At 47.0% G+C, this 13,342-nt stretch overlaps 1 protein-coding gene across 13 annotated transcripts in view; it reads right to left on the minus strand.

Moving 5' to 3' along the window:
- The window catches only part of lepr (leptin receptor), a 36,229-nt gene that overhangs the window by 16,435 nt on the left and 6,452 nt on the right, over positions 1 to 13,342 (minus strand). For 5 of the 13 annotated variants that reach the window (XM_048977063.1, XM_048977058.1, XM_048977061.1 and 2 more), the window contains 7 exons: positions 8,951 to 8,998; positions 8,309 to 8,361; positions 6,103 to 6,336; positions 5,406 to 5,526; positions 4,815 to 4,984; positions 3,349 to 3,494; positions 2,409 to 2,553 (listed from right to left, as the gene is read on the minus strand). In XM_048977063.1, the coding sequence (XP_048833020.1) occupies positions 2,409 to 2,553; positions 3,349 to 3,494; positions 4,815 to 4,984; positions 5,406 to 5,526; positions 6,103 to 6,336; positions 8,309 to 8,361; positions 8,951 to 8,952 (871 nt within the window). In that variant the 5' untranslated portion in view covers positions 8,953 to 8,998. Of the gene's footprint in view, positions 1 to 2,408; positions 2,554 to 3,348; positions 3,495 to 4,814; positions 4,985 to 5,405; positions 5,527 to 6,102; positions 6,337 to 8,308; positions 8,362 to 8,950; positions 8,999 to 10,729; positions 10,750 to 10,789; positions 11,257 to 11,305; positions 12,347 to 12,409; positions 12,433 to 13,025; positions 13,041 to 13,342 lie in introns of those variants that run through there. The other 8 variants (XM_048977060.1, XM_048977068.1, XM_048977066.1 and 5 more) reach the window with 8 other exon arrangements.

The following is a 13,342-nucleotide window of genomic DNA, read 5'->3' on the forward strand; positions in this document are numbered from 1 at the left end:
TAGTTGGGGCTAAGGGGCTTGTTCAGGAGCCTAGTGGTGAAAGAACTTGGCCGGCAGACAGGATATGAACTGGTGACCTTGTGATCACAGGTGGAGAACCCTAACCTGCTCCTTCCCCCCGTCACCCTCCCGTTCATGGTGCACCCACCCACCCCGTCCTGATGAACGTTCAGCTCTGCCTCAGTGCCTGCTCATCTACGCTGTGGGGGGGGGACACTTTGGACGTCACACGAAACCCACGCCCTCATCAGCAATAGTTCACTGGGCAGCAGCACGTAGACCGCATGCCGCACCATGCCGTCTGAAATTCCACAGCACAGGGCTCCATCAGGGGGCTATGAGAATGGAGTCCCCTTAATTACTGCCCTAGTCTGTCTGTCTGTGAAGCGTAATCCTATAGTACGATTGTAAACAATTCATAAATCAATCTAGCCATTGTCTGTACCTGTTTATCCGATTCAGGGCCCCATTGCAGGGCACACTCACGCAACATTTACTCATACTCACACACCTACAGGTAACTGGGTAACTGCAGTTAACCCCAGCATGCTGTCGGGCTATGGAGGGTGGGGGGGGAACTAGAGTACCCATAAGAAACCCCAGAATGACACAGGGAGAAGACGCAAACCCCACACACACGGAGCCATGAACCCTGGTCCCAGATGTGTAAGGCCACCACTGTGCCGCCCCATGCATTAAGAGACCCCATTTGGAAAAAAAAGATATATTGTGTGGGAATGTGTGCTTTGTGATGGACTGGCATTCTGTCCAGGACAACTGCCAGTGGATAAATGGATGGACAAATGGGTGGATGGAGGGATCATTGGATGGATGGACAGCTAGATGGGTACACAAACGCACTGGGCAGTATCAGCAGTACCGGGCACTGGGATGTTTTCCTGACGTGTTTAGCGCTGAGAGCCGATATTAATAACCCTTCTCGGGTCACGGTGGTCTGCCCCTGTTGAGTGTGGAGTTAAATGAAGGAGAGGGCAGAGATCTAGAGGGCGAGTCTCTGTGGCTGTGGAAGCCGGATCATGCAGAGCAACATGAGGCTGAAAACCAGCACCAAATGCGTCTAAGGCCCACACGCCCCCTACAGCTTCACAGGGGAAAGCAGAGGGACTCAGTCATTCAGCAACACTGGTCTTGGACGCCCCTGCCTGAAAGTTCCCTGCCTGAAAGTCCCCTGCCTGAATGTCCTCTGCCTGAAAGTCCCCTGCCTGAAAGTCCCCTGCCTGAATGTCCTCTGCCTGAAAGTCCCCTGCCTGAATGTCCTCTGCCTGAAAGTCCTCTGCCTGAAAGTCCCCTGCCTGAAAGTCCTCTGCCTGAAAGTCCCCTGCCTGAATGTCCTCTGCCTGAAAGTCCCCTGCCTGAATGTCCTCTGCCTGAAAGTCCCCTGCCTGAAAGTCCTCTGCCTGAATGTCCCCTGCCTGAAAGTCCCCTGCCTGAATGTCCTCTGCCTGAATGTCCTCTGCCTGAAAGTCCCCTGCCTGAATGTCCTCTGCCTGAATGTCCTCTGCCTGAAAGTCCCCTGCCTGAATGTCCCCTGCCTGAAAGTCCCCTGCCTGAATGTCCCCTGCCTGAAAGTCCCCTGCCTGAATGTCCTCTGCCTGAAAGTCCCCTGCCTGAATGTCCTCTGCCTGAAAGTCCCCTGCCTGAAAGTCCTCTGCCTGAATGTCCCCTGCCTGAAAGTCCCCTGCCTGAAAGTCCTCTGCCTGAATGTCCCCTGCCTGAATGTCCTCTGCCTGAAAGTCCCCTGCCTGAAAGTCCTCTGCCTGAAAGTCCCCTGCCTGAAAGTCCTCTGCCTGAATGTCCCCTGCCTGAAAGTCCTCTGCCTGAATGTCCCCTGCCTGAAAGTCCCTTGCCTGAAAGTCCTCTGCCTGAAAGTCCCCTGCCTGAAAGTCCTCTGCCTGAATGTCCCCTGCCTGAAAGTCCCCTGCCTGAATGTCCTCTGCCTGAATGTCCCCTGCCTGAAAGTCCCCTGCCTGAAAGTCCTCTGCCTGAATGTCCCCTGCCTGAAAATCCTCTGCCTGAATGTCCCCTGCCTGAAAGTCCCCTGCCTGAATGTCCTCTGCCTGAATGTCCCCTGCCTGAATGTCCTCTGCCTGAATGTCCTCTGCCTGAATGTCCCCTGCCTGAAAGTCCCCTGCCTGAATGTCCCCTGCCTGAAAGTCCCCTGCCTGAATGTCCTCTGCCTGAATGTCCTCTGGCTGAAAGTCCCCTGCCTGAATGTCCTCTGCCTGAATGTCCTCTGGCTGAATTAAAAAAAAAAAAAAGAAATTCAAAGGTTCGATAGCAGGAAGCTCCAAGAACATGAATCAGCAAGCACCTGATTTAAAGTCCAGCTGTTGGCCCACTATGAATCACAGTACATCCTGAGAAGCGGCGAAGGTGGACCTGCTCACCACGTAGGTAAATGTAGAGGGGGGGGCTCCAGGCGCTCCAGACGCCAGCCTCCTCCAGGGAGCGACAGCGCACCTGGACGCTGTAGTTAAATCCAGCGCTGAGTCCACTCAACTCCACCTCGGGTCTGCTGGCGTCCCTCACCTCCTGCACGAAGGGAAACACTGCACCAGTAGAGCTCCCCGCACACGCAGTGCGTGGACCCCGTTTTCACAGGGATCTACGACGGCCTTTCCATTGACCTACACTTTGCATATTTTAACAGATGGAAAAATTCTAATACGAAAACACTCAAATTTCAAAAAACACTCAAATATCATCAAAAAAAATCTTTGTTTGCTTGAGGTGGTTTTTATGGTGAATCGAAAAAGAAGTAATTCGCAAAAAATGGAAACAGATATCTAGGACTTAGTGTAGAGTACTCAGTTAGTTCTTCTGGAGCTACTAATTTCTAGAAAGCCATTCACAACATTAAACAAAATTATGTTTCCGAAGAACAGTTACAACAAAGAACGAACAATAAATAGTGGATAAAAAACTGATAATAAAAATAAAAACGTCAAGTATTTTTTTCATAACATCCGTTAACGGAAATACATCCTATTTGCAATTTAACTCTGGCTACTTATAATTTATGCAATACAGCCTTGCGTGGACATTTGGGACCAGAATCACTGGACAAGTCAATTTTGGCGTATCTTAATGTTGTAGTTGTCCATCATAAAAACAAGTTCGATATGGACTCTCTAAGCGATACACCTGTTAATGTCTTACTGCGTCCACTTTCAGGCATCTCTGGATCAGTGTAGATTATTTACTGTGGACCTCGGATGTAAATGCAATCAGATGTGAGTCTATCAGCCATAACTTGATGCAAGTCTCAGTAAAACCGTGATCCCGTCTGTCACAGAACCACAGCGTGCATCGGCAAGGTGGCCTTACCAAGAAAACGTGGGCGGACGACTCCTGGGCACAGCGGATGTGGCAGCTGAGCTGGCTGCTCTCGGGTCGCGGTGTCGTCCAGCCCAAGTGGACTTCGCCCTCGGCGGTCATGGTGTGATGCAGGTTCCCTGGGGGCACCAGCGTCACTGTAAACCGTACATGGGGCTCGATCAGTTACCAGTCACAGGGGGAGGGGCATCAAATCCAAAGCAGAATTACAGCAGTCGCTTGGTATTGGTTCTAACAAATGGCCACTGCTGTTTTTTTAAAACCATTTTTATACCATTGTGTTTAGTGCTATTATAAAGGATATACGACGCACTGCACTTTGGTTCATTATTCTGAAATATACTATACATCTGCATTATCTATAATAATATTTTTATGACGTATAGCATTAGTAAAGAAAGTACAGAGTTTTGTTTTACATGAAATTTTTTCTAGTCTATTATTTTCTAATCTCTAACTACATATACAGTGATTCTGACGAGTTTACCTGCAGATGCTTCACAGAAACATTTCAAAACGTATCTTTATGACTTTTTATATTTACTGCAATACTAATTACAGCTCATTGACTCCTTCCCCAAGCCGAAGGCTGCAGCGACCCCATAAAAACAGAGAATCAAAGTCGTTATTCAGCAGAATTAAGTTTCACCCTATGAAATTTACAAGGCCTTCCAGCAGCTGATGATGCTTCTAGCCCGATCCACGGGATTTAAAGAGAGGGAGCTCTGGGGGGGGGGGGGGGGGGTGATGTGTACAGTCCAGAGGCTCTGCAGAGGCCCCCAGGTCGGACACGGAAGGCTAAGAAGGAGCGGAAGGTAAACACACGCATGCCTGTTTCCGGAAGCCTCCAACATATCGCCATGGTTATAGGGCGAAAGCAAACAGTAATGTGTGTCTGAGCTCCCAATGCCTCCAGTGGCACATGGTCCCCCCTCCCATCTGGTCAAAGACGTCACCTCATATGCCCTTAAGATAATGGGTGGGTGTAGTGAGGCAGCACAGTATGGCTAAGCCAGGGTGAACAGAATCATGCGACATGGTGATATGAGGGCGATATGTTATGGGGGGGGGGGAGAGGTAGATTTAACAAAACGGTGGATAAGACAGGGGGTGTCAAACTGCTCGGTTCTTCCCCTGTTCCACCATGAATGATTCAGCTCAAGAGCTGTGTGGTAATTAGCACAAGGAGGTGAATCAGGTGTGTTAAATGAGGGGAAACCAAAAACTGTGCAGGGCTCCGGCCCCCCAGGACTGGAGTCTGACACCCCTGCTGTAAAACAAAGTCTGCGATCTTGTCATAAGAAGGAAGGAATCAGGCGCTGTGTCTTGGATGGGCGTGTAAGGAAGACAGAAATGACTCCAGATAACAGGACAAAAGCAAGCGTGCAGTGAAGAAGTGAGTCTGTCACACAACTGCCCCCATCACACAATCCAATCCCCAGCCGCAAACAACTTACGCAAAGTTCGCGGGACGAAGCGCATGGCCGGCGACTGCACAGGACCCGTGCAGCTGGAGACGCTGACCGTCAGGGTGACCTGGCCATCGAGAGCGCCCAACGCCAACACGCACGTCACAGAGTCAGACCCCTCCCTCCTGCGGGCTTCGCACGCTGCACCCATCCCCGATCTGGGGGGGGGAATGGACACCAGTCAGAAGGACTGTCAGGGACTGAAATGGTAACTGAAATGTAAACTTCACGAGGAATGTTTCGCAAGCCGAGAGGCCATCATCTGATCCAGGATCAACTGATGGTTATGATTGCCAAAAGTAAACAGCAAATCAGTTTAGGACCATGCCAAGATTTACTGTTACCCTTTACCCACTCTCCTGGTTAATTATACCCCACTTAAAGCTTCAACTCACCAGTCATTGTAAATAATAAAAGTTACAGCGTGTGACAGATGAAGGCTTCGGGTGGTGAGCTAAACGACATTCGAAGTTCACTGCAGATCCTCGGTACTTGAATCATGCACGGATTCCAGCGGCACGTATTAGGAGACCCTAGTTACACCACTCAGTCCAGCATGGGGCGGAGCTCAATACTCACGGAGAATCCTGTGAGTTCACGGACAGCACGCCGGTGCCACGTAGGTTCGAGGGCCACTCCAGATTACAAATTAGATTTGATGCTGTCTCGTCTATCCGGCACAGGATGTTCAGGCGGGTGGCTGCAAAGAGATTCAATTAACACGTTGGCCCCGACGCTGTTGACGGTGAAACCGAATTAACCGAGTTCAAGGTAATGGGGCTCGTTAGTGAGCTGGCGTTGGCGATCCCCAATTTAAAGGTTTTAGAAGCCTGACAGCAGATCTGCAAAGGGCAAAAACAAGAAATGGGGCTTTTACACTAATGTGTCGTTTTTGGCTAATGCTAGCCAAGCCAGCCCCGCTATAATTAACCTAATTAAACCAATGTGGGCGATAATTACCATCCATTGACATGTTTACTACCATCCTGCTATCTAATGAATGCACACCTACCTCAAACAAAGTAAAACAAAGTCGAAACCAGCCAGTGTTAATATGTAAAAGTCACTCTGGAGCTTTTGCTAAGTGGCTATTTATTTGTGTTAAAAATGTCACTTTAATGCTATTTAGCTGCTTAGCATCTTTATTGAGGCAGCTCATTAAAGTTTAATTAATCTGTTAAAGCAGACGATAGCCGAGTCCTTCAGCGTAAAATAAATAAACGGGTGTTTAATGAGTGAGTATTCAATGAGTACTAAATGAGTATTAAACGAGTACCTCTGGCATCGTGGGTGTCCTTGGTAAGCAGTGGTAGATGGCTGTAGCTGGTCACATGACACCCTGTGACATTTGTTGTGCTGTGTTGTGTTTTTACACTGTAGTTTCCTCTCTGACCAGAAGCGCAGCCCCCATCCGGCCCATCTTCTGTACGGGTCGTGGGGACGTCACACCAGAGACTGGCCTCCCATGTGGGGCCCTGAATCTCATTTGTCCAGGCGGAGACTCTGACACCTGCAGCCCGGAAACAACAGTCACTAATGGTTAATAATCATGTGACTGGTGAGGCTGGTCAAGGGGGGGTCAGCCCCGGTGGTTTGCTAAGTCAGCACCCCCTCAGAAGATGGCGCCCTAGGCAGCCGCCTATGTCACCTTAGGATGACTGGCGCAGAAACCAGCAGTGGTTCTGTTCTGTTGGCGCATCATCCAGGAGAGCCCTTGTTCGCATCTCCGTGTGTTTTCTCGGCCCAGAGAGATTACAGATGAGAAGGAACATTTCATAGAACAATAGGGTCATTATTCACGCCCTTAAACTTCACCATAATTTGATATGAAAATCTCTTCCAAACAGGGATGCTGGCTTGTCCTGCTCTCTGAGCTCATGCAGTGCTCTCTTGTACATCACCTTTACTCGCTAAGTAATTAAATAAAATGTTACACTAAATACAACAGGTCACTCGTATCGCTGAATCTAGACACCACACCTACAGAACGATAACCGACATGACTGCGTGAGATTCTCAGCACACTTTGGGTCCCGATGCTTAGCCAGATACTGGACACCAGTGACTGGGTATTATGAACTGGGATGAATTAATTGGAAGTGGACTGTGGGACAGATCATTTGTAATGTTCAGAATTGGTTATCCACCTGCAGCGATGGCCGTGCCCCCCCCCCACATAGCATCATCCGGTCCTGCACAGACTCAGCTCTAGCTTGGAATTGTTGGGTGGACCACGGGAGCATCGTGGGGGGGTGGGGTGGGGGATGCAGGCAATATAATGTGTCAAAATGGGGGGGGATGTTCCATTGTTTCCATGGCAGGATGGGTGGGGCAAGTTTATGATTGTGGAGCTGGGCCAGGTCCCCCTTCTGAGTGTGCTGGGGGGCTGTTTTCCCAAGCCTGCTCAAATGCAAGTCTTGGTGGGAGGGGTCGTACTGGGGAGATGTGTCTGGAGCGAGCAGACCTCCAGAAGGGGCTTCAGAGCTGCTCAAGGCTGCGTTCCTCCTGCCTTAAGCTTTCAGAGGAATGTAACCCCTCGTGTCTGTGATGTCCTGGGCTAGAGCTTCTCAAAAACTGCGAAGTTTTTGAAAAGTTTGGCACTGCGCATAACTGGTGACTCCCAGAAATTCCATGCATCCCGTCCCTTTTCCGTAACTGTGCAGGACCACGGTGAGCCTGGCGCTTATCCCAGGAATCTGAGGAATGGCGAGCTGCGAGGCAGGGGACGAGGTGTTAGTCTGTCGCGGGGCTCATGCCTAAACCACACGACTTCAGGAGGACATATGAGAAGCTGGAAGAGAGTCACACACACACACACACATGCACACACACCCACACACACACAGGCCTGTAATCATATCTTTATGGGGACTTCTTATTCATTTCTATGGGAAAAAATGCTAACGCTGTTTGTTGTTGCTATGACACCATAGTTTTTTAATTGCAGTTACAGATTTTTAGAAAATTGAGTTTTGCCTTATGGGGACCAGGAAACTGGTCCCCATAATGTAAAAACATGGGTATTTATCACATTGTGGGGATGTTTGGTCCCCACCAAGTAAGGTATACCGGGCCCACACTAACACACAGACACAGACAGACACATGGCAGCCAGAATCAAACCCGTAATCCTGGGAGCATGAAACATGCATCCATCCATCCATCCATCCATCCACATATTTTTACATAGTGCCTTTCACAACTTGACTACCCCAAGACACTTGACTTTACTACACTATTTATACAGAATGTTGCATGAAACAGGATACAAGGGAGGAGTCCTGCGATACATCATGCTTTATGTTATATACGATACGATTATGATAAAATAATGAGTTACAACCCACACTGTCAACAAGTAGGGAAAAAAAGTGTTATGGAGGAACCACTGAATATCACAGGACACACCAATGGCCACAAGTACACACAAGAGGGCAGAGGAACTCGAGCGCGGTTACAAGCATGCCGAAAGGAGCGCTTACCGCATAAAGTGAGGATGAGGAGGAGGAGGAAGATCATCATGCCAGAAAAAGCCCTAGAAACAGGAATGACCCTGTTATCCATCCAAATACGTACCATGGCCAGAGTGCAGAAGATGGTTTTTCCAGGATATCTGGCAATATATAGAGTTTCCCTGCTGCAGAGTGAAGCTTTTGCAGATACACATTTATACAATGAATGGACACATATACATATAACATATATTTATAATATTCATATTATGTGTGAAAGTTATACAAACACATATGAATATTAAAAATATATGTTGTACATATATGTGTATGTGTGTGTGTGTACATATGTGTGTCCATTCATCCATCCTCAAGCCAGTAATTCCTATAATATTCCTATAACTAGCAGTGCAAGGTGCACACACACACACACACACACACACACTAGCACATCATGGACCAGTGCAGGAAGAAATCACAGTATTCTGAGGAAATCCAGGCGACACAGAAACACGCATACTCCACATATACAGACCGGGGTACAATTCAAACATAAGAAGTACACAGAAGTGAACAGGAATATTTACATTTTTCCGCAATAAAAATAAAAGGCGTACTACGTTTAACTGTCAATAGTGTAAAACGGGGATAGAGTTTAATTGTTATACTTACATAATCTCATTTGCGAGCTGAATTCATCTCTAACTGGAGTTAAATTGCCTAAAAGAAAATTGTGTTACATTCATAATGTAGTGCACTTAAGACAGGTTTGCAGAAACAGGTCAAGCACGTTATGAAGTGGCCCACATCTCCTGTATGCGACACAAGCTATACCGACCGATACTGGAAACGACTCACAAACAATAGAAAATAAAACACCCTAACTCCCTGATTTATTAAACGCGGCGGTCCATGCATGCATATATTGTAAATAAATGTCACTTTCAGGCCCTACAAATTTCTGCGATTTCCAAAAAAAAAAAACATTAAACCGATGTTGTTCCCAGAGGCTGAGCGCCACAGTCTATCGGTTTTCAATAAACGGAAGATCCGTTTCCCTCCCCGCTGGTTTTTATTATTGCTCCAGGTAGACTGTGGTAAATAAAAAAGAGATCTAAACAATGTTCTTCGCTTGCTGACCCTGCAGTGTTATGCAGATCCCTGGCAACTCTCATATAACATAACCAAAAATATGACCAAACTGGACGTTTTCAGTTGAAGAAAAATCAATGGTGCGTTAAACCCATTATCCTCCATTTAAATTTATGGCTAATAAACGTCCCGCTTCATTGTCCTCCTATGAAGAATTACCTGCGCTTCTACCTTGGAACTCAGGTTGCTATTCTCAGAAATATCTGGCGATCTGGCGCAGTGGAAAACAATTTGCGCACCATCTGAAAACTCAGCATGCAAAATATTTCACCTTAACGCTTCAACATGCAGGTGTTAATTATGCTGTTCTCACAGTACGTTGACGCTTCAATATGTTATCCAGTTAGAATTCAGAAAATTCAATTGCAAAAATATACGGCATATTTCCTTATTTTATATTTAGACTTAACATGCAAATGTCTCAGAGCTTGAGTTTACTGACAGAAACGCATACAAACAAACTAATAAAACGAATAAAAACACAGAGAAACTCATATTTTACTGAGATCTAAATAATATACCGCTAATGAATGGTGAATATAGTGCAATTTACCAGTCGGGGTGTTATAATTAATATTAAATCAATCCAATGTTCTTTTACAGCCCTTTCGGTGATCGCTTAAAGACGATGTTAATCTCCGCATGCACCATAACACTACAGAGCCCTGCAAAATCGCGATCTGGAGCCAAAATCACGGCGAATACAACTCAAATGCATGTTGTACTGTATATTCATTGACTAATTGATACATATAAAGATAAGGAATTAGTGCCAGGCAAGTGGCTGTTCAAAGCCGTGCGGCGTTTTCCAGGAAACACGCTTCATATCCATGCAGCATCACTTGTCAAAACAGGTCACTTCGTACTCCGTAGTGACAAAAACAAAGCGTCTCACAGCTGCCCGAAAAAATGAATTAACATGGACAGCGTGGACGTGAATCAAACCCGCGGCAGTAAAGCGACGGTAAGTCATGTGCTGGGCACTCAGAAACTTGGAGGCGAACCATGTATTTCAAGCAAGCATCAGGCGTAAAATCTGACATACTTTAAAGTCATTTATCAAATCAACGCTTCTCCCAAAAGGTCTGATCTCAGCCTACATAAAATACCAACAGCGCACTGATGCTGACAAATGCGCGTCAGATCGTAGGTGCGCAGTTTTCCGATCCAGGAGAGCGATGCTGTTAAAGACTTAAAGCGAAACTTCACCCAAGTACAAGCTCACAGATATTCTGACATAGCGACACGTTGTATGCTTTATATTTCATGTGATTTCTCAAAGTCATTAAATATACCCACACAAATCAGTACATCGCAGGAACAATGGAAACATATGCCAAGAATGAAGAAAACATATACTGCACAGTCCGAATAATCCGCTGATTATATACCCATGGAAAAGGTGAGGTACGAGCAGAAATGTCATTGGTCACAGTTGTTGCCAGTAAGAAAGCAGATGCTAGACTACATTTTGTAGTATGCTTAAGCGATGAGCCAGTTTGCTCCATCTGTAGTGAGTGGAAACAGTGGTGTGGTTAAACGGCGACTCTTATAAACTATTAAGAAGGAACCGACTGACTCATAAACTGCAGACCGCAAGAATCCGGGGAATCTCGTATACCGCAGGGATACGGGGGGGTCTGCAGAATGGTCCCATCGTCTCACATCCACTTCAGTTTTGATTATAGACTCGCATACGTGGACATGTTTTTAAGGAAAGAGCGATCCCCTGTCAAAGGTACAACTGCAGGCTTTCCGCGGGTGAGCTGCTGAGATTCGCGTTGTCGGCAAAACTCATACGGCAGCGAAACCCCTGGTCATTCAGAAGTTAAGTAACTAACACACGGGAAACGTAAATTAAAATGAGATAAATACCCGTAGGCAGAGAGGCTTGCGACTCAGTTGCAGTCTCTCCCCGGTCGTGGCTGCAGAAACCCGGTGGGTCTGGTGAAATCCGGATAATCAAAGAAGCGGGTCTGGAGAAACCTACGCTATGTCTTCAAGGAGCGGGTCTGGGGTGAGCTGCAGGAAACAGGGTGTTTAAGGTGCCGGTCCGCGGAAAGCAGATTGGTTGGGGAGTCGGCCAACAGAAAGAAGGGTTAAGGTCCCGGTCCGGGGAAAGCAGAATGGTGAGAGAGGGTCTGGGGGTAGCAGCGCGCGACAGGGAGAAAGTGAAGCCCCATCCTTACCAACACAAGCCCGACAAGACGTGGTGACGTGGTGATGAACAAGGACGGCTTACTACTCGACATCACCGCCAACCTCCCGATAATAGCGCCCGTAAAGACCACGTAATAACGGACTTTGGGTTTATATCCATCCCCTGAAGCGTGAAATATACAAAACGCACTGAGCTTTAGTTGTTTGTTTTTTTTGTTATTGCTTTTCTAAATGTATTTAGGAAACACGTTCGATGATCATGACTCATAAACATGTTGTTACTTCGCACATTTAAAACTGATGCAGAGGTACGTAAATGATGAGTGAACGCGCCGTCTGTTTTAACGGGCACCGATCGGTGGGACGTGTCCAGTTGCATCATTGCAATGATGTCATTTAATGATTCCCCGGCTCTGGGTGAAACAAACATGAGGCGCTCTGAACATATCCTGCTCCCGCTAATAAGAACTAAGTGTTGTAAAACTCAACCCTAATTGCTCCAGGGACTGGCTGACCCAGCTCTGTCAATTACAAGTAAGCAAACGTAAAACGTAAAAGCGAGTGCTATAAGCAGCCCGCAGGTTAATAAATTGCTATAATGCGGAGTGTTGTTATATGTAATTCCAGCAGTTCAAAAAGTAATAGTTTACTTTCTTAAGAAGGATCTGTACTACGTAGGAGCGCACCAACAGCCCGACGACGCGAAGGAAGACACGGGCGTATTGCGGTAAATCGCAGTTAGCTAAAGCCGTAGAGACTCACACACCTCTGAACAGCTACCAGCAAGGACAGACTAGCCCACAAAATCCTCATACTCACTATCTTGTTGACGGCAAGGTCTGCCTGGCTGTCATTGCTCTGACAGCACTGCTGTAGGCATATATTCCCTTAAAAAATAATATTTATTTCCCGGCAAAAGACAGCGGTTTCTTTACCAATAGCAGCAACTGGAAGATGGTGGGCAGAACTATGTTATTATGTTTATGCCAGTGGTTTGATTAAAAGACCGTGAAAAGTTTAGCCACTGTAGAACCACAAAGGGGAGGATTGTATCACATCAAGGAACCAAGAAGGGCATGTGACACCAGCTTCAGTTTACCAAACTATTCAAAATAAGGATGACATCACATTTCCACCAATGATATGCTGGGCAAGGAAGGGTGATGTCATCAACACACAGATCTAGTCATGGCCTCTGGAGATGGTACTGGGATGAAATATTAACACAGGGCTCTAAAATCACACCAAAACCACATCAGCCCCATATCGATACCGGCGAAAGGCATCGTCAACACCACAAATGCAAAACATCCTACCAGTGCTGACGTGATTTAAATCAAGGGTCGGAAGGTCTCTCGGAAGCAAACAAACAGACAAGCTAATGACAGGGCACCTGTTCCCGCCGCGACGGGGGAAGCTATCAGTTGCCACTTACCAGATCTCACACGCGGGACGCTTCAGCACACTCAGCGATTAGTCCGCAAACAGGAGCATGTCTTCCCTCAGAGAAATATGTATGTGATTCGACTGGAGCAGATAAATCCAGGGGAACCGTCCTCCTCAGGCGCATGCCGTCCACTCAGGGCCAGCCCTGGGTCTTCTAATGCCCCCCCAGTAGCAAAAAACAACATTTTCAGGTAATTTAGGCTTACAAAACTAATGCGACAGAATTCAACCAGATGTATTTCTTCAGATTTTTTTTCACTGGATCTTTTGCCCCCCTCCCCCCCATGTGGTGAGGTTGGGATGATC

This window comes from Brienomyrus brachyistius, chromosome 15, assembly GCF_023856365.1.
Source record: "Brienomyrus brachyistius isolate T26 chromosome 15, BBRACH_0.4, whole genome shotgun sequence".
Classification (NCBI taxonomy): domain Eukaryota; kingdom Metazoa; phylum Chordata; class Actinopteri; order Osteoglossiformes; family Mormyridae; genus Brienomyrus; species Brienomyrus brachyistius.